Genomic DNA, 15,567 nt, shown 5'->3' with positions numbered 1-15,567 from the left:
ATTATGTCCAAATTTTTCTCATAGATTTATAAAATAGACTGGCCCCTACCGTAAGAGCCAGCGTTGAAAAATCTAAAGGACAGAGAGATAATTCAGTATCTCTATCCTTCTCTTTTGTATCGTGGTGGAGACACTGATGGGATGAGTGAAAACGAAGCGAGCATGCACATTGCTTTCCCCTCATCTCCTATACGCATGCTCGCTTCATTTTCACTAATATATAATTAATAACATAAATAAATATAATATAAAAAAAACTTAAAAAGTTTTATATTTTAATTTGATAATTAATATTTTATAATATAAATTATAAAATTAAAATTTATAACTTTTTAATAAGTTTTATTTATATTATATTTATTTATATTATTAATTATTTATCTTATTTTAACGATTTATGTCATCGTAATTTTATATATCTCGCGCCATGCGAAGGATTAGCGAGGCACTCCGTATATCTGTACGCGAATCGGATTGAGAGTCATCAGATTATCAAATTTTAACAATGGCTGAATGGCTCGAATTCTTATTAAGCTTAATCGATAGAGCGAGTTTGAGTTGTATGAAAAAAGTATCTTCATTTATATTCTGATTGATCTACAAATGAAGATATCATGATGCAAAGTTCAAATATGGAAATTTTTATTTAAGAAGCATCTTCAACATCACCATCATCAACACACACATCCTCACAATACAAAAAGAAAAAACGTAGAGTTTTTCTCTCGATAGAAGAAATTATATTAGCGACGCTCTGCGATATTAATGATCTATAACATTACCCATACGGCACAGAAATATTGCAGCAACATTGCAGAAATATTTCTTTGCAAAATTGGAACATTGCAGAAAGGTTGCAAAATGTTGCCGCAACGTTGCTGCAATATTGCAGCAACGGTAAAATGTCCGATTGTAGAAATATTGCAATGCAATATTGCAGCAATGGTACGGTGCAACGTATTTGTAATATTAAAATGCGTTTTGCTACAAATGCAGACATCGTTTTAAATTTAATAAATAAACTTTGAAAATATAAAAACATGTTTAAGAAAGATAGGAAAAAATGCCTTTAAAAAAACATCTATTAATGTTTTTATTAGATGTTTCTTAAATATTTATCTTAACAATATTACATACAATTATTTTACATAAATTCGACACCAGAATATTTTAATACGTGCAATAAATAAATTATGTCCTATTTACCCATTCAATTAAGAAAAATCTGTTTAATATTCTGAAACCCAATGAAGGATCCAGATAATTAAACAAATTATTTGTTTAATAATCTAGATTCCTCATTAGGATTCAGAATATTAAGTAAATCAAGTCAGTTTATCGCTAGAAATTAAACTGACACAAGACAAGAAATATAATTACTACATTAATCCTTTGTAGATCTTATATCCATCTTAGAAAGAATTCGAATACGAGTTAGTTAAATTGGGTGTCGCCGCGTAGCGGCAAGTAAAGAAACACATGTTATACATTTTCGCCATGTTAAAACGTTGCTGCAACATTGCCAAAGTAATATTACAAAATAATGTCTCTGCATTATTGCTGCAACATTGCACTGCAGTGAGCAATGTTGTAACATTGCAGCAACGTTGCAGCAAGCTTCTGTGCTATATGAGTAGTGATATGTATAATTTAACCGTATTTTAAATTTAACCGTATTTTAAATAGTGACAGGTTAAATAATAAAGTGCAAGTTGATAAAATTAGCTGAATCTTATCATATGGAATTGAGACATTCAAATAGCAATATTATTGTTTTGTTGGTTCAGGTTTATCCTTTTATCTTTTAATTATTAGAATAGAATTATTAAAGAAAACATACATAGTATTCTCTCTTCTTATTCATATTTTTATAATTTACAATGATTCGTTAATAAGTGATACTACTTCATCGTTGTCCATCATTGTGACATGAGTACCTTCCTTTCGTAATATATTTGTATTGCACTTTCGATAATCTAAAAATATTTTTTATTTATAAAAATGATTTTAAAAATGACAAAATATTACATTCTAAATAAATTTACCTTATGTAGACCTTATGTATAATCCTCTTCAATAAAAGCGATAGGCGTAAGTGTGGGTTTTAATAAGATTATAGATGATTTAATACGTGATAATGATGTTATATCATAATCTTGTATAGCGATTATATGATCGTAAAACGTCGAACATAACAATTTCTGATTTTCAACAGTTAATTCATTGATATCCTTTGAAAAGCGAGCAGAAAGAAATTCAAATTTCTCTTCCCATGTACTCCACTTATTTAGTTGTAATGTAAGCTGGAAATAATAATATTGTATTAGTACAACAAGATGATAATAACAAAATGACAATCTGTATTTTAAACTGAGATAAAATAATATGCTTATATTATGTTATTTCATCTAATCTAAATTACGTTAAAGAAATTTTACAAAACTTTTTGGAAACTTTAATTTAGATTATATAAAATAATATAATAAAATAATATAATAAAAAAGTTTAGTTTATTTTATAATTTTAAAGCATATTCTAACAAATTATTTTATAATTTTTATTCTCATTCTATTAACTATATACTATTTTATTAACTGTACATATATAAACGCAATTAAATAAGTAACTTTTCCAATTAAAAAAATATATTTATTTAATTAAGTCATAATATATTTTTAATAATTAGCTAACTATTTCGTTGTTTGAGTCAAAATACAAGCTTAATTATTAAATGAAGTAAAATGATATTTTGTAACTCTTGTTCGGTAGTATAATAAAAAATGTGTATAAAATGTTTCTCAAACAAGAACTTCATTTGATCAGGAACTCCATCTATAAGTATTAAACGTCCGAAGAAATTCTTAAGTTCTAATAATCTCGCTAATTCGATGGCAATTAAAGATCCAAATGAATAACCGACAATTAGAAATTCTTTTTGACTTTGTATTTTCTCCAATACATGCTAAAAAAATAAGCAAACATGAAATTATGTAAAAATGGCGCGCATGCATGCATGCGCATATGCGTATGCATAATTAAAAATATATCATTGTTTAAAGTTTAAATAGAGCAATTAAAATAAAGATTTCAAATAGATTATATTATAATTTTGTACAGGCAGAAGATATACTGCTGATTTCATTACTGACGAAGTAACACCTGGCATATTAAGTACACCGTGTTGCAAACATATCGCCGAAGATTTAATTTTCGATCCTATTAGTTTATATACACTTGCAGAGCCGTCGATTCCTGGTATAAGGAATATTTCACTCCCAGCAACTTTTCTCTCTGTATCGAGTTTTATATAAATGTCTGAACTCAAGTCTGAATCGTTAAGTTTTCGAGTCAATATTTTTAAACCATTCAAATCATTTACATTAGCTTCCGTGTCATCTTCTCGGTACATCTTTTCTTGTTCAGATGTATTTGTCAATTTTCTAAGTTTTGCAAAAGTGAGATTTCGAATATCTTGTGCCATCAATAAAATATCGAATTCTCTCTCTAATGTCTGTTTAATCTCCACTGCCATCATTGAATCCATGCCTAGTTCAGCCAGTGACACGTTTGGCGCTGCCATGTTTGGATTTTTCAATCCTATTTTAAAAATTAAATATTTACACATAATTTTAATCGGATCTTATTTAATCTTAAAACTGCAATATAATAATTATTAAAATTTACATTTTTTTGCAATAAAAATTAATTTTATATAAGCGAATCTTTTACTTTTTAATACTTAATAAACTCACCCATAATATTTGCAACAGCTTCAAATGGATTCGTTGCTTCGCCAGAACGTTTTTTTTCTCAGCAACAACCATGCTGCTTACGATTGGCCGCTCTTGTAGTAAGAACACTTCTAATGTGTCCAAGCAGGAGGATATTCCTTGTTGCAATGTACCACCAATAACAAGTTCTTTGTCGTCTTTTTGCATATCTGCGACAAGTCCAACGTCACCAATCGCGCCCCACTGTATAGCCAAACCATGTAAACCTTCTTTCATTCTCCTTTCACAAATTCTTTCCATTACGGAATTTGCCATTCCGTAATTTGTTTGGGATGCATTACTCTCCCATTCCTCTTCCGCATGAAACGGAAGAAAAAACGACAAAATATCGGAATTGGGGACAAATTGTTCTCGATAATTCATCCATCCTTTTTGTCGTCCATGCCTTTGATATAAAGGAATTTCTTCGAATGTTTGTGGGGACTGATTCTTGAATGTCATCTTTTAATATAACTGCGAGATTGAATATAGCATCCGCGGGACCATATTCTTCGGCAAATTGTAATATAGATTTACAGTCTTCGTATTTCGAAATATCAGCAGCTGTAACGATTTGAACATTTACACCATAAGATTGCTATAACGTTATTCTTGATCGCTGATAACCGTTTTATATTCCAGTTCGCGAAGTCAATACTAGGTGCCGTGCGCCACGTAAGACTAACCAATCAATTAATTCTAGACCGAAACCACCCAGACCACCTATAACGATACAGCATTTGTGTTCCAATAATATCGGATGTGCAAGTATAGGCGCATCCAATTCATCTTCTTCTTGAACTTTTATTATTATCTGCAAATAATATTATATTATATTGTGAAGTGTCAGAAGAGAAAGAAATAAGAAGAACATAAAAGACAAGAAGTTATTAGAAAAAATGAAGATTACAGATAAAAACTTGTAAGAATAAATAAATTGTGAAATAAAATGTAATTGTATAATAAAAAAATAGAAAAAAATTTAAAAGAATCGATAAAAAAACCTTTGAAAAGAGGAGAGGTTTTTAAATAATCAAGGGGAAACGTAAAGAAGAAAGGAACACAATGGATAACTTTTACATATTACAACATAGCTAAGAAGATACATTTTTAAAAAAATCTGTTTTATTTTTTTATTTTAAAACCCTTTGATAAAAATATTTAAAGCGGACAAGTTTGCGTCACAACTTACGTTTATTAAGTTTTAATTAAGGAAAATAGACAGAAATATTCTTAGCACAGAAATGTTTACGTTTCAAAATATAAATAAGAAACAAGAGTGATTTTAATTTATATTAAATAACAATTCTAATATATTAAATATAATACAAAGAAAACAAAAACTGTATGCATTTTTTTGAGAATTTAATATTTTAATTCTAATTATACTTCCTTCATTATACGTACACTGAAAAAACGATCATATCTTCCCAATATGCTTTCCAGCATATATCTAAAAGCAGTTTCTATTTCATCCTTTTCAAAGACTTTTCTACATTTGATGGCATTATTTTTTAAGCCTTCTGCTATTTTGTTCCATATTATTGCCTTATTCTCTGGTTCTGCAGAAAATACATTATCCAATAAAATACCATAAAAACTGATGCCTTTTGAAAATGTAAATATTTCTAAAGGATTATTGGAGACCATATCAAACTTTCCAATCTCGAGAAAACGACCACCCTTTGCTAAGCAACGGACGGACGCTTGCAGTTTTTCTTCAGCTAAAGAATTCAATACGATATCCACTCCGCGATCTCTCGTTCCCTGAATTATCATTTCTTCGAAGCTCGTATCACGAGAATTTCCGATATGATCCTCGGGAATAGAGGGAAACGTTTTTCTTATAAAGTGTCGTTTCTCGATACTGCTAACCGTCGTAAATACTTCGCAACCTTTGTAAAGGGCAAGATAAATGGCAGCTTGACCAACACCTCCCGTACCAGAGTGAATCAACACTTTATTATCTTTTTTCATTTTACCGCTCATATACAAAGCGTAATAACACGTGCTATATACACAAGGAACCCCGTCGCAGCGTCTTCCATCGTCCATTTGTCGGGTATGATCCAATGAAAATAATCAGTTATGAATATTTGTTATTCCTCTGAAAATAATATAATTTACAAACAAATTATATAAAAATTTATTACGTTAAAATTAAGTTGAAGAAATATTTTTTCTGAATAATATATAAAGTATGAAAAAAAGCATGTTAAATATAGCAACTTTTTCATTTCTTACTTTATCAAAATCGTTTCTAATTTAAATATAAAAAATTTATATCAATGTTTGCTAAGAATAGATTCTATTCATATACATATTAAGCTTCTATCAAGTTTCTATCCAATATGCACTTATCCTGCTGAACATAATCCCATTACTCTTTGCCCAGTTTTATTAAAACCAGCAAATTCAATTCCAATTAAAGAATTATTATTTCGATCAGATGTAATAGATTCGATGATGAGTCTACCGCTAGCTGTCATGACATCTCTAAAATTGATAGGTGCATAGACTATTCTTACTAGATTTTCGTCATCATTATTGACGAAAGATATCCTACTTTGCATCCAACAAAGAGTACTCAGATCACCTCGCACCTAAAATAAATAAATATAACAAGTTACTTTAAGCTTCTTAAAGTAAGAAAAACTATTATTTAATTTTTAAAGGAAAGTATCACAAATTATCACTGTTTCAATTTTCTTAATATCCCATCTTCTTGAAATCGTACCATTCGAGAAATATAAGCACTCTCTACGAATTTTGGCTCTAATATTGGTAATGGAAAATGTCTGTAGGATCCTCAAATGCCGGAACGTATAACATTGATTGGTAAATCCAGCTGTAGCTGCCTCAAGTATAACGATTCTTGCAATGAAAAAGCAGGCGCATTTTCATCTTGAATAAATATACTTCTAATCATTTCCCCACCCGGTTCTTTTTGCAAACAATTGACAAGGCCGAGTAGACCGCACTCGAAGTCTCCTTCTGCGACGATTATAATCCTCGTGTTTATTTTGTCATTTTCCACGTTCATGAATGATTTAATTTTATTTACTCACGAGAATTCGTAATTGTTTACATGCACAATCTGCTGATTCGTCTTAAAATTTTGTATTTTTCTTAGTAATACAATTGTCTTATCATTGGTGCGTTTTTCCAAGATTACTTTTAATCCATATTTATTTAAACATGAGTAATCGTAAATAGCATCTCATTCTTCCAATGTCAGGAGAAATCCCTTTGGCATTACGGTAGACAACAATTGTTCGTATAAATCATTTCTATTTTTTGTTAAAATTCTGAAACCTATAATCATCAAACAATTTTCATTTTTTGTCAGTTTATTAAATTCCATCGTAGAAATATTTGGGCAAGGAGATATTTTTGAAGCAAGGAGATATTTTTTCTTTCGTTGATCGCTATTTTGATATTGTAAATTTGCGATAAGTCGTCTAATATTTTATAAACATGTAAAGAACTTAAATTCTCTGGCATCACTTGATCGCTATTTTCGATAAATTCGATGATTTTTACGTTTATCATGTTGTGACACTCAAGTGCAACATGCAGTGACATTTTTATTGCATCTTGCAAAGATATAACATTTAGATCTCGATGAGCGACAAACTTGTACTCTTCAAAAACGGAGGTGACTACATCTTGTCGACGAGATATAGCTACAGCTATGAGGCCGTGTATTTCTATTCCTCCAGATATCAAAACATCTAAGTGCTTATAATTTTGTACAAGGACATCTGCGGATATAAAGACAATAACGTATAACGTATCAAACTTGTATTATATTTTTCGAAAAATAATATTCGATTAAATAAGTATACATATAATTACATTTATAATACTGTAAACTTACGTTTTTTTTCATTTGAAAGATTTTCAATATATTTTATATGAGATTTTGGATCGATTACCTCTTTACGAATTCCTGTTGGTACAAAAAAGCTTCTCGAATCCTGCCCTAAAATCATTATCTGTAACATATTGTCCATAAATGTTACCCAGTTGTCAGTCCAGGCAATATGACCATTTTTTCCTGTAATTGACGCGCTTCTTAATCCATGAAATTTGTCTGTATATTGATAACCACGAAGTTTCAATTCTTTGTAAATATCTTTCATATTCATCTCCTCTTTGTCATTGCCATTTCGATCAATAAATGTACTACATATTTTCTCGTCTTCAATATTAACTGGAATTCGTACTGTTCCAGTGACAACAGCACTGACCCCTTCGATTATTTCGAATTTGCAACTATCTATAAGAATACAATTATCAATCTTGTATGAATGTTTAATTTACAAACGGAAATTCTATTTCATGTTTTATAACAAGATTCTGTACTATGTTTCATAACGAGGGGATGTTTTTAACAGAAAGATCTATTATTGTACATAGTGTCCAAAAATTCTATAAAATTTATAAAACTTCTTTTATTTATAACTTTTTAATAAACAACGAGCGACGTCCAAAACCTTTTGGATGTTACTCAGGACAGTGATCTTGACAATATATGTCAAAGTCAAGTCATTTAGAGCTGGTTGTGTAAAGGTAAATATTTACCCTCTTTAAATTGCGATCTTTCGACCATAAATTTTAGCAATACGTTAATTAAAATAGCAAAAATATAAATAAAAATAAGATGTATAAAAATCAAGCAAATCAAAATTAACAATACATTTGTTACTGTAAATTGACAGTAAAAATTAAAATTTCTTGATTATGTTTACTTTCTCAGCAGAACACAAGTTTAATGCAGTAGTAATATATTGCAATTTTTGTTCAATTTGTTGCTACTTTGGCAAACTGTTAATAATTTGTTTAGTAGATATAAACCTTTTCTTAATTTATTTTTTTCAACAGAATTTTTTCTCTTATTCATATGTTATGCCTTAAAAATTTTTATCTTTTTGTATAGAGTATCTAGATCACAAAATTATTTTAATTATACAAATTACCTTTTTGGATCATAAGAGTTAAATCGATTGAATTTTGCTTTGACAGAATTGTAGAACGTAGGAAATTGACATCTTCAAATACAATTAGTATAGTCAAGATGATTTTGTTTTTCAAACGAGCCGATTATTTATCATATTAGCAAAAGATATCCTGTAGCTGGTAATACAATTTTTTGATTAATGATATGCTCGGTCATATATATAAATTCTTCCTCTGATAAATTAATGGTAACAATTGTTTCCCCAGTTTCAACTTTTCTTTGTGAGTAATAATGATATGCATACCAATCTTCGGAATGATCCCATCTATAAAACGTGTTATTAATTTAACAATATATAAAACATTAATCTTATTAGCGTTTAACGTCGTTAAAAGTAATGCAAATTAATTTTCCGTGTTTTTAAATTCTGCTATTTTTTTGTAATAAACATAACGTTGAAGAATCTTATGTTATATTAAGCAAAATTTACTTTATAAGATGAGAAATCATCGGTGTATTACGACTCACAGGAAACTTAACTTTCGGATATGAATTTGTTATTTGTAGCTGTAATCCTGCATTATAAAGTTGTCCAATTCCATGTAAGAATATTTCAACGTTTGATATGTGAAAGGATTTGTATAACGCGACATTTGTCACAATTGTCTTTAACGAATCGTTAAGAATGTATTGTAGAATGTTGTGTGGCGCTATCTCAATTGTTACTGCGTCGTTTGGAATACAAAACGCACAGCTTTTGAAAATACTACCGGAGTTAACAGATTATTTGTAAAATATTTTGCTAGATACGAGATATTTGAAGATGTGCTGAAACATTCATAGGATTCATTCAACATGTTTAACCATTTTGAACTCGGAGAGGTTTTCTGTGGCAATATCTGATTCAAATATTCCAAAAGTTTAACTCTCGCAGGCTCGACGTAACGACTATGAAAAGGTATATGTCCACAGGAAATTTCTTTTACAGAAATGTTGTCGTTCTATACAGAAATAAATTTTTTTTAATAAACTTATTTATTTAATTCAACGTAATTATAAGTATAAATATGTTTTGAAAATATATTATAATATATGTATTTTTTAAGTGTTTCCAAACCTGTAGCTTAGCGAGAAATCCTCTCACAGAGCTTGTTGGTCCACTCACAATATAATTATGCGAACTATTATAACAAGCCCTTACGAAAAAGAACTATTGCTGATTACACATAAATATTACTAATAATTACATAGGAATATTACTGGATATCACAGGAAATATTATTGGATACTACAGAAAATATTACTGGATATTACAGGAAATATTACAGGATATCATAGAAAATATTATTGGCAATTACATAGAATGTCAATAATTATTTCGTACCACTGCCGAAATATATTACTGCCAAAATATATTATTGCCAAAATATTACTGCCTGAATAAAAGAGGCTTTTTGGAATAATTTCAGTAGTTACTGATAAGACAACAATATTTTAATAATGATTTCCAGTTAATTTTAAAAGAAAATTAGTAAACACAATGACCAAAATATATTATTGCTATTTTTTCACCACTGAAATAGCAGTAAATATAATGGTGATTGTGTCCAATAATTTTCGTTTTAAAATTAATTGAAGATTATATTACTAAAAACATTGTGCCTTATTAGTAACTACTGAAATTATCCCAAAAAGCTTCTCTTCCATAGGATGTCACTTTGTTTTTTTAACATTGTAGAAAAATATTTATTGCAGAAAGTATGGAACATTAATTTTTAAACATTAAAAAACGTTCAATAAAATTTTTTTTTAATACTAAAAGCAATAACTTATATTAAATATATAAATAACTTATACTACATATTTACAAAACATTTATTTAATCAAATATATATTATTTAATATAAAAAACCTATATTATTTGTATCTTTGCAAACATATTTTGCTGTCTTATTTGAAGAAAATATTTAAAACTTTTAATATAGAAAAAATTTTTAAGTTTTTATATTTGCAATAATATTTTCAATATATCCCTGCTCATATTATATAATAGAATTAATCATGAGCAACATCCTGTAATATCTGCGTGTAATTCGTACCCTCAGTAGTTACATATGCAGTGATCTTTCCAGTGATATCCAACAGGCGAGTAATATCTGTCTGTATTCCGTTGCTAGTAATTATTATAGAGGCAATAATATTATTAATATTCGCCTTGATAATTACAGAGCCACCAGTAATAATCACACAATCGCGTGTAATAATTACACGGCTGGCAATAGTTCTTTTTCGTAAGGGAGCTATATCGATATCCAATAGACATATATTCTTTATATTCTTTATAGTTTTAAAATCTAAATTAATTTCAGCCAACAAGCCACCTATTATTTTTGACTTAAGAAATGCTAAACCGACATAATAAGCCAACATGATGGTTTCTTCTGTCATTCCGCACACGCGTTTCGAATTTTATTTTTAAGATCTTCTTTACCCTAACAGCACATGTAGATACTGAGAATGTTCGAAGAATATCGCAAAAGTACAATGCATATATTCTCAGAACATTCGAGATACATACTATGATATATTAAGTATATACTAAGAATGCTCTAATGTCCGCCTATTTTGGTTAATAGTAAATACTGAGAATATCTTGCAGTATAATTCATATATGTAATATAAATACTTTTGATAAATGCCGTAAACGCACACACTATTTCTCATTTTAATTTCAAATAATCTTTTTAATATTCTGAATCCCAATCAAGAATCCAGAACAACTAAATTACTAAACAAATTTTAAATTAAGTCAGCTTATTATAAATTAAACTGACTAAAAAGAAAAAAGAAGAAACTTTAGAACTCATGTTAAGTACCAGTCCTTTATGTCTATTTCACCAAAATTAAACTACGAGTTTGGTAGCGCGCGTAGCGGCAAAATGAGGAAACACATGCAATATTATAGAATATCCGGAAAATATATGAGAAAGAATATACTAATACGCGAGATATTCAAAATATATTCTGAGAATATATGAAAAATAATATACAACAAGAGATGTTATGGGATTATTCTCAATATATTATATCTGTAATGTATATTTACAGTATAAGTATAGAATATTCGAATGATATCATGTGCTGTTAGGGTATATAATGTTATTTATGTTATTAAATATTACAATTACACTATATCAATGTTAAAAGCTGATTTCACTTTCCTCATTCCCTACGGATTTGCATTCAAGGTATCAATCAAGGAATTTTTTCACTTTTTACGAAAAAAAATTACATGATCGATCCTCTGATTTTATTTTTCAATTATGCGAGGTCGGTAAAAGAAGACCGATCGTCAGATAGGCAATCCGAGTTACCGATCTGTATGTTGCGGAAGCACCCTGTATATATGTATAATTTAAAAATTGTTAAACGTTAATTACAAATAAACATCTTAATAATTATTATTACATTGTATTATATATAATGATTTACTTGCCCATGTTAAAACACTGAGATCGACTCTGTATCTATAAAGATATATTAGTTATTATAATTATAAAAATATAATTATTTTATAACATTTTAAAGATTATCTTTTTTAAATTAATTATAATTAGAAACTTAGTTAAGCAAATGTTTCATATATTTGACTTTGAAAAATCTTGCCTTTAAAATATTTTATAATTTATTTCATTGCCATGTTAAATATTATTTAGTCACTTTATCCAAGTAGGTATACATGTTAAAAGATACGTTTCGAGAACAATTGATTTTAATATGTCCTAAGAGAAGACCTGTTCATATAATATTCTACCCTTTCTTCCGTTTTCATTGACTAAAACTAATTTGAATTTATCCTTATAACTTTTACATCTAGACCTAATTTATTAAAGTTAATTATTTAACTTATTTAGATTATGTAACTTTATTAATAATTATTAATTTTAATAATATTTAATATGATTATTTATATTCTTTAATTAAATATAATTTAAATTATAACAATGATTTTTTAAAATTCTTTGTAATGTAAAATAAGCAAACAAGTTATTTTGAAAGGAGAAACTATTAGATCAAATATGGTGTTAATTAATGCATCAATAAATAAGTTATACCATTTAACAATCTCAAATACGTTTTTGAACATAATATTATCTGTCACATACCCAGACGATAAAACTGATAAGTTACAAAAGAATGAATACACAAATTGATACTAGCGACAATAGCCGCGTCGCAAATTCCAGATCGAATCAAATTGTAAGCTTCCACCATAGCGAAATAGGTCGAGCTACATGCAGTATCGATGTTATATGATGGTCCAGTCGTTGAGTCAGTTAGAAATTCTATTTGCCAACATATTTTTACTACAACCAAGAATGGCAATCCAGCAACCTAATTATGATACAGTTTTTATATTAAAAATATTTTATTACAATACCCTTGTACGTACATATTAATACGTTCATACAGTTTTAAGAGTGCATGTTTTTCTTATCGATTTTTAATAGTTAAATTATTGACATACATGAGTCTGGAATAGTAAAATTATTAACATACATGAAGCTTTTCGTATAATACATCGAGATATGTATTACAAACTGACATTGCTGTGATAACTGTCGTCCTTGTTCCCTGCAGTTCTGCGGGATTGATACCTGCGTCAATAATTGCTGCATAGGTGCTTTCGAACAATATTCTAATTCCAGGATCAAGCGTATGAGCTTCTTCGATCGACATATTAAAAAATTCTGCATCAAATTTTTCTAAATTGTTTATTTTTCCTATTCAAGGAGGCATTTCAAAAATATCTGACAAAATTTAAAATGATTTATAGAAAAATAACATATATTGAAATCATAAATAAGAACTACATTCTTAAAGATGGGCAAGATATTTTGAGTAGACGACACTTCGATTATTTTTCATTTTCACATCAAACGCAAAAAACTTGCGAATATGTTATAATAAAAATGATTTATGCAAGTACAAATTGCACATAGAATATTAATTGTCAATTTTAATGTTATATTTATAATTAAACCGCATATATATTGTAAATTTGTGAGTATCATTAATTCATATATTTTATGAGATATAAGTATTATTTTTTTTAATATAACGAACAATGATATTCTTACCCAGTAAAAAAATTTACATAATAATATACATATAATTATATAAAATAAGATATAAAATATACTTATATATATGTTTTCTTACTCTTGTATAATCTCTGTCTGTACATATACAGAAAAAATAATGAAAAGAATAATCGGTGAATAATTAAAAGGATAATTTTTTTGATGTTTCTTTTAGAAAAATGAGATTTAAAGAAATAAAAAAGAAGTTCCAACATATAGTCAACATTTTCTTTTTATATAATTATATATAGATTATTTTTCCTCAATTCTTTCAATTTTATTTATCTTTTATGTAAAAATTTTAATTATTTCCTAAATTATTCTTCATTTTTGTATATAGAAATAAAGATTTACAAGAAAATAAAAACAGAGATCGATATATTTCATATATACTTTAATTTATTTATTATATACTATTATAAATATTAATTTATATACTATTATGTAGACTTTTTTCCAAAGATAGAAAAAAATTTGAAAATGTATTACTTACAATTGGTTTAGCGTTGATGATCCTTTGAAACGAGATCCATTTTATTGAAAAGATTATCCTGAAATTCTTTTATATTATCCGAATTAGGAAATCGTCCAGCAATATCAGGGATAACTATTTCTTCCTCATCAACGGTGATATATGGATTGAACGGTTTATCATTATTCATTTTCTAAAAATTCTAATAATTCTGAAAAAAGATATTAGAATTTTATTTCAGATTTATATATGTGTAATTAAGAAAACAAAGAATGAAATTTATAACTCGCATATAGAAACAATCTTTGAAATAATTTACTTAAAAATTGGAAAAAAATATATGCAGTAAAGAGCAAGAAGAATTTGTACTCCCCACATTTAAAAACTAAAAAATTTTTTTTTATGAAACTAGCAGCGCACGATGATTCTAATAAAAACACAACTTTATAAAACTGACTATTACAATGGCTATCTCATATCATAGAGCAAAACGTGTTATTATTAAATCAGAACTGTGATCAGATATGAACTATGATAAATGTGTGATAAGCATTCAATATATAAGCTTCATAGTCCTAATAGTCTGACCGGAAAGCATGACTTGTATAATTATAACAGTGTAATTTTACAATTAAAATGAACACATGCATTACGTGTCACAAAGTTCAACAGATGCACTAAGTAGAATTATGCATATGGTTTCAAATACGTTAGTGTTTTAAATGCGATCTAAAAAACATACAATTGCATAGTGCAATTATTACATTGTACTAATTTTCGGTTTTTAGAAAATTTATTCAAATTGATATGTGACTGTATTGATATGTGTATTGATATGTGTATTGATATGTGTAAAATGTAAAATATCAAAAAATATATAAAAGTATTTATAAATAATAATGGAATTTTGAAAACTGATTTTAAAAAGTAAAACACCCTTTTGAGATTTGCAGCAGTCAAAATTAATTTTCTATATTAAATATTGAATTATTATTTAAATAATATTTTTGATAAAAATTTGGTAATTATGCATAAAAAGGGCTCAATCTCGCACAAATGTGTCATTGACATATTTTGTCAAGATCATTTCTCTAATTAATATTCTAAAGGATTTAGCCGGCGATCGTTCTTTATTTAAAAGTTAATAAAGGATTTATGCATAAAAGGGGCTTCTTCGCCGATTTGCTTTATTTTTAAATATGTTTAAGGGACCTTAAT

At 27.8% G+C, this 15,567-nt stretch overlaps 1 protein-coding gene and 1 pseudogene across 6 annotated transcripts; both read right to left on the bottom strand.

Annotated features, from left to right (window-relative positions):
- Positions 1-1,858: 1,858 nt before the first annotated feature.
- On the bottom strand, positions 1,859-5,865 carry LOC105256522 (annotated as a pseudogene).
- A 6,363-nt stretch (positions 5,866-12,228) lies between these two features.
- Positions 12,229-14,871, bottom strand: LOC109609982 (fatty acid synthase-like). 6 transcript variants are annotated; one of them, XR_003122944.1, is made up of 5 exons: positions 14,807-14,871; positions 14,371-14,560; positions 13,294-13,544; positions 12,900-13,128; positions 12,229-12,260 (listed from the first exon to the last, which is right to left on the bottom strand). XR_003122944.1 is itself a non-coding variant. In XM_025409807.1 (5 exons), exons 3-5 carry the CDS (start codon positions 13,471-13,473, stop codon positions 12,516-12,518), a joined length of 468 nt encoding a protein of 155 aa, XP_025265592.1. In that variant the 5' UTR covers positions 13,474-13,544; positions 14,371-14,560; positions 14,807-14,871; the 3' UTR covers positions 12,400-12,515. The 6 variants fall into 6 exon arrangements, 2 of the variants coding, with proteins under 2 accessions (XP_025265592.1, XP_025265593.1); XM_025409807.1 differs by lacking the exon at positions 12,229-12,260 and adding an exon at positions 12,400-12,574; XM_025409808.1 differs by lacking the exon at positions 12,229-12,260 and adding an exon at positions 12,522-12,612.
- Between the last annotated feature and the right edge of the window lie 696 nt (positions 14,872-15,567).

The sequence above is a fragment of the Camponotus floridanus genome, unplaced genomic scaffold (genome assembly GCF_003227725.1).
Source record: "Camponotus floridanus strain SB8 unplaced genomic scaffold, Cflo_v7.5 scaffold284, whole genome shotgun sequence".
Taxonomy (NCBI): domain Eukaryota; kingdom Metazoa; phylum Arthropoda; class Insecta; order Hymenoptera; family Formicidae; genus Camponotus; species Camponotus floridanus.
Note: the sequence above shows the minus strand (reverse complement) of the source record. Positions and strands in the feature narration are given on the sequence as shown.

Coding starts and splice junctions, on each gene's coding strand:
- LOC109609982 (XM_025409807.1), bottom strand. CDS start 13,473: ATGTCGATCGAAGAAGCTCATACGCTTGATCCTGGAATTAGAATATTG. Junction 13,129..13,293: donor TATTATACGAAAAGCTTCAT/GTATGTTAATAA, acceptor TATCATAATTAG/GTTGCTGGATTGCCATTCTT. Junction 12,575..12,899: donor TTATCAGTTTTATCGTCTGG/GTATGTGACAGA, acceptor AATTCAAATTAG/TTTTAGTCAATGAAAACGGA.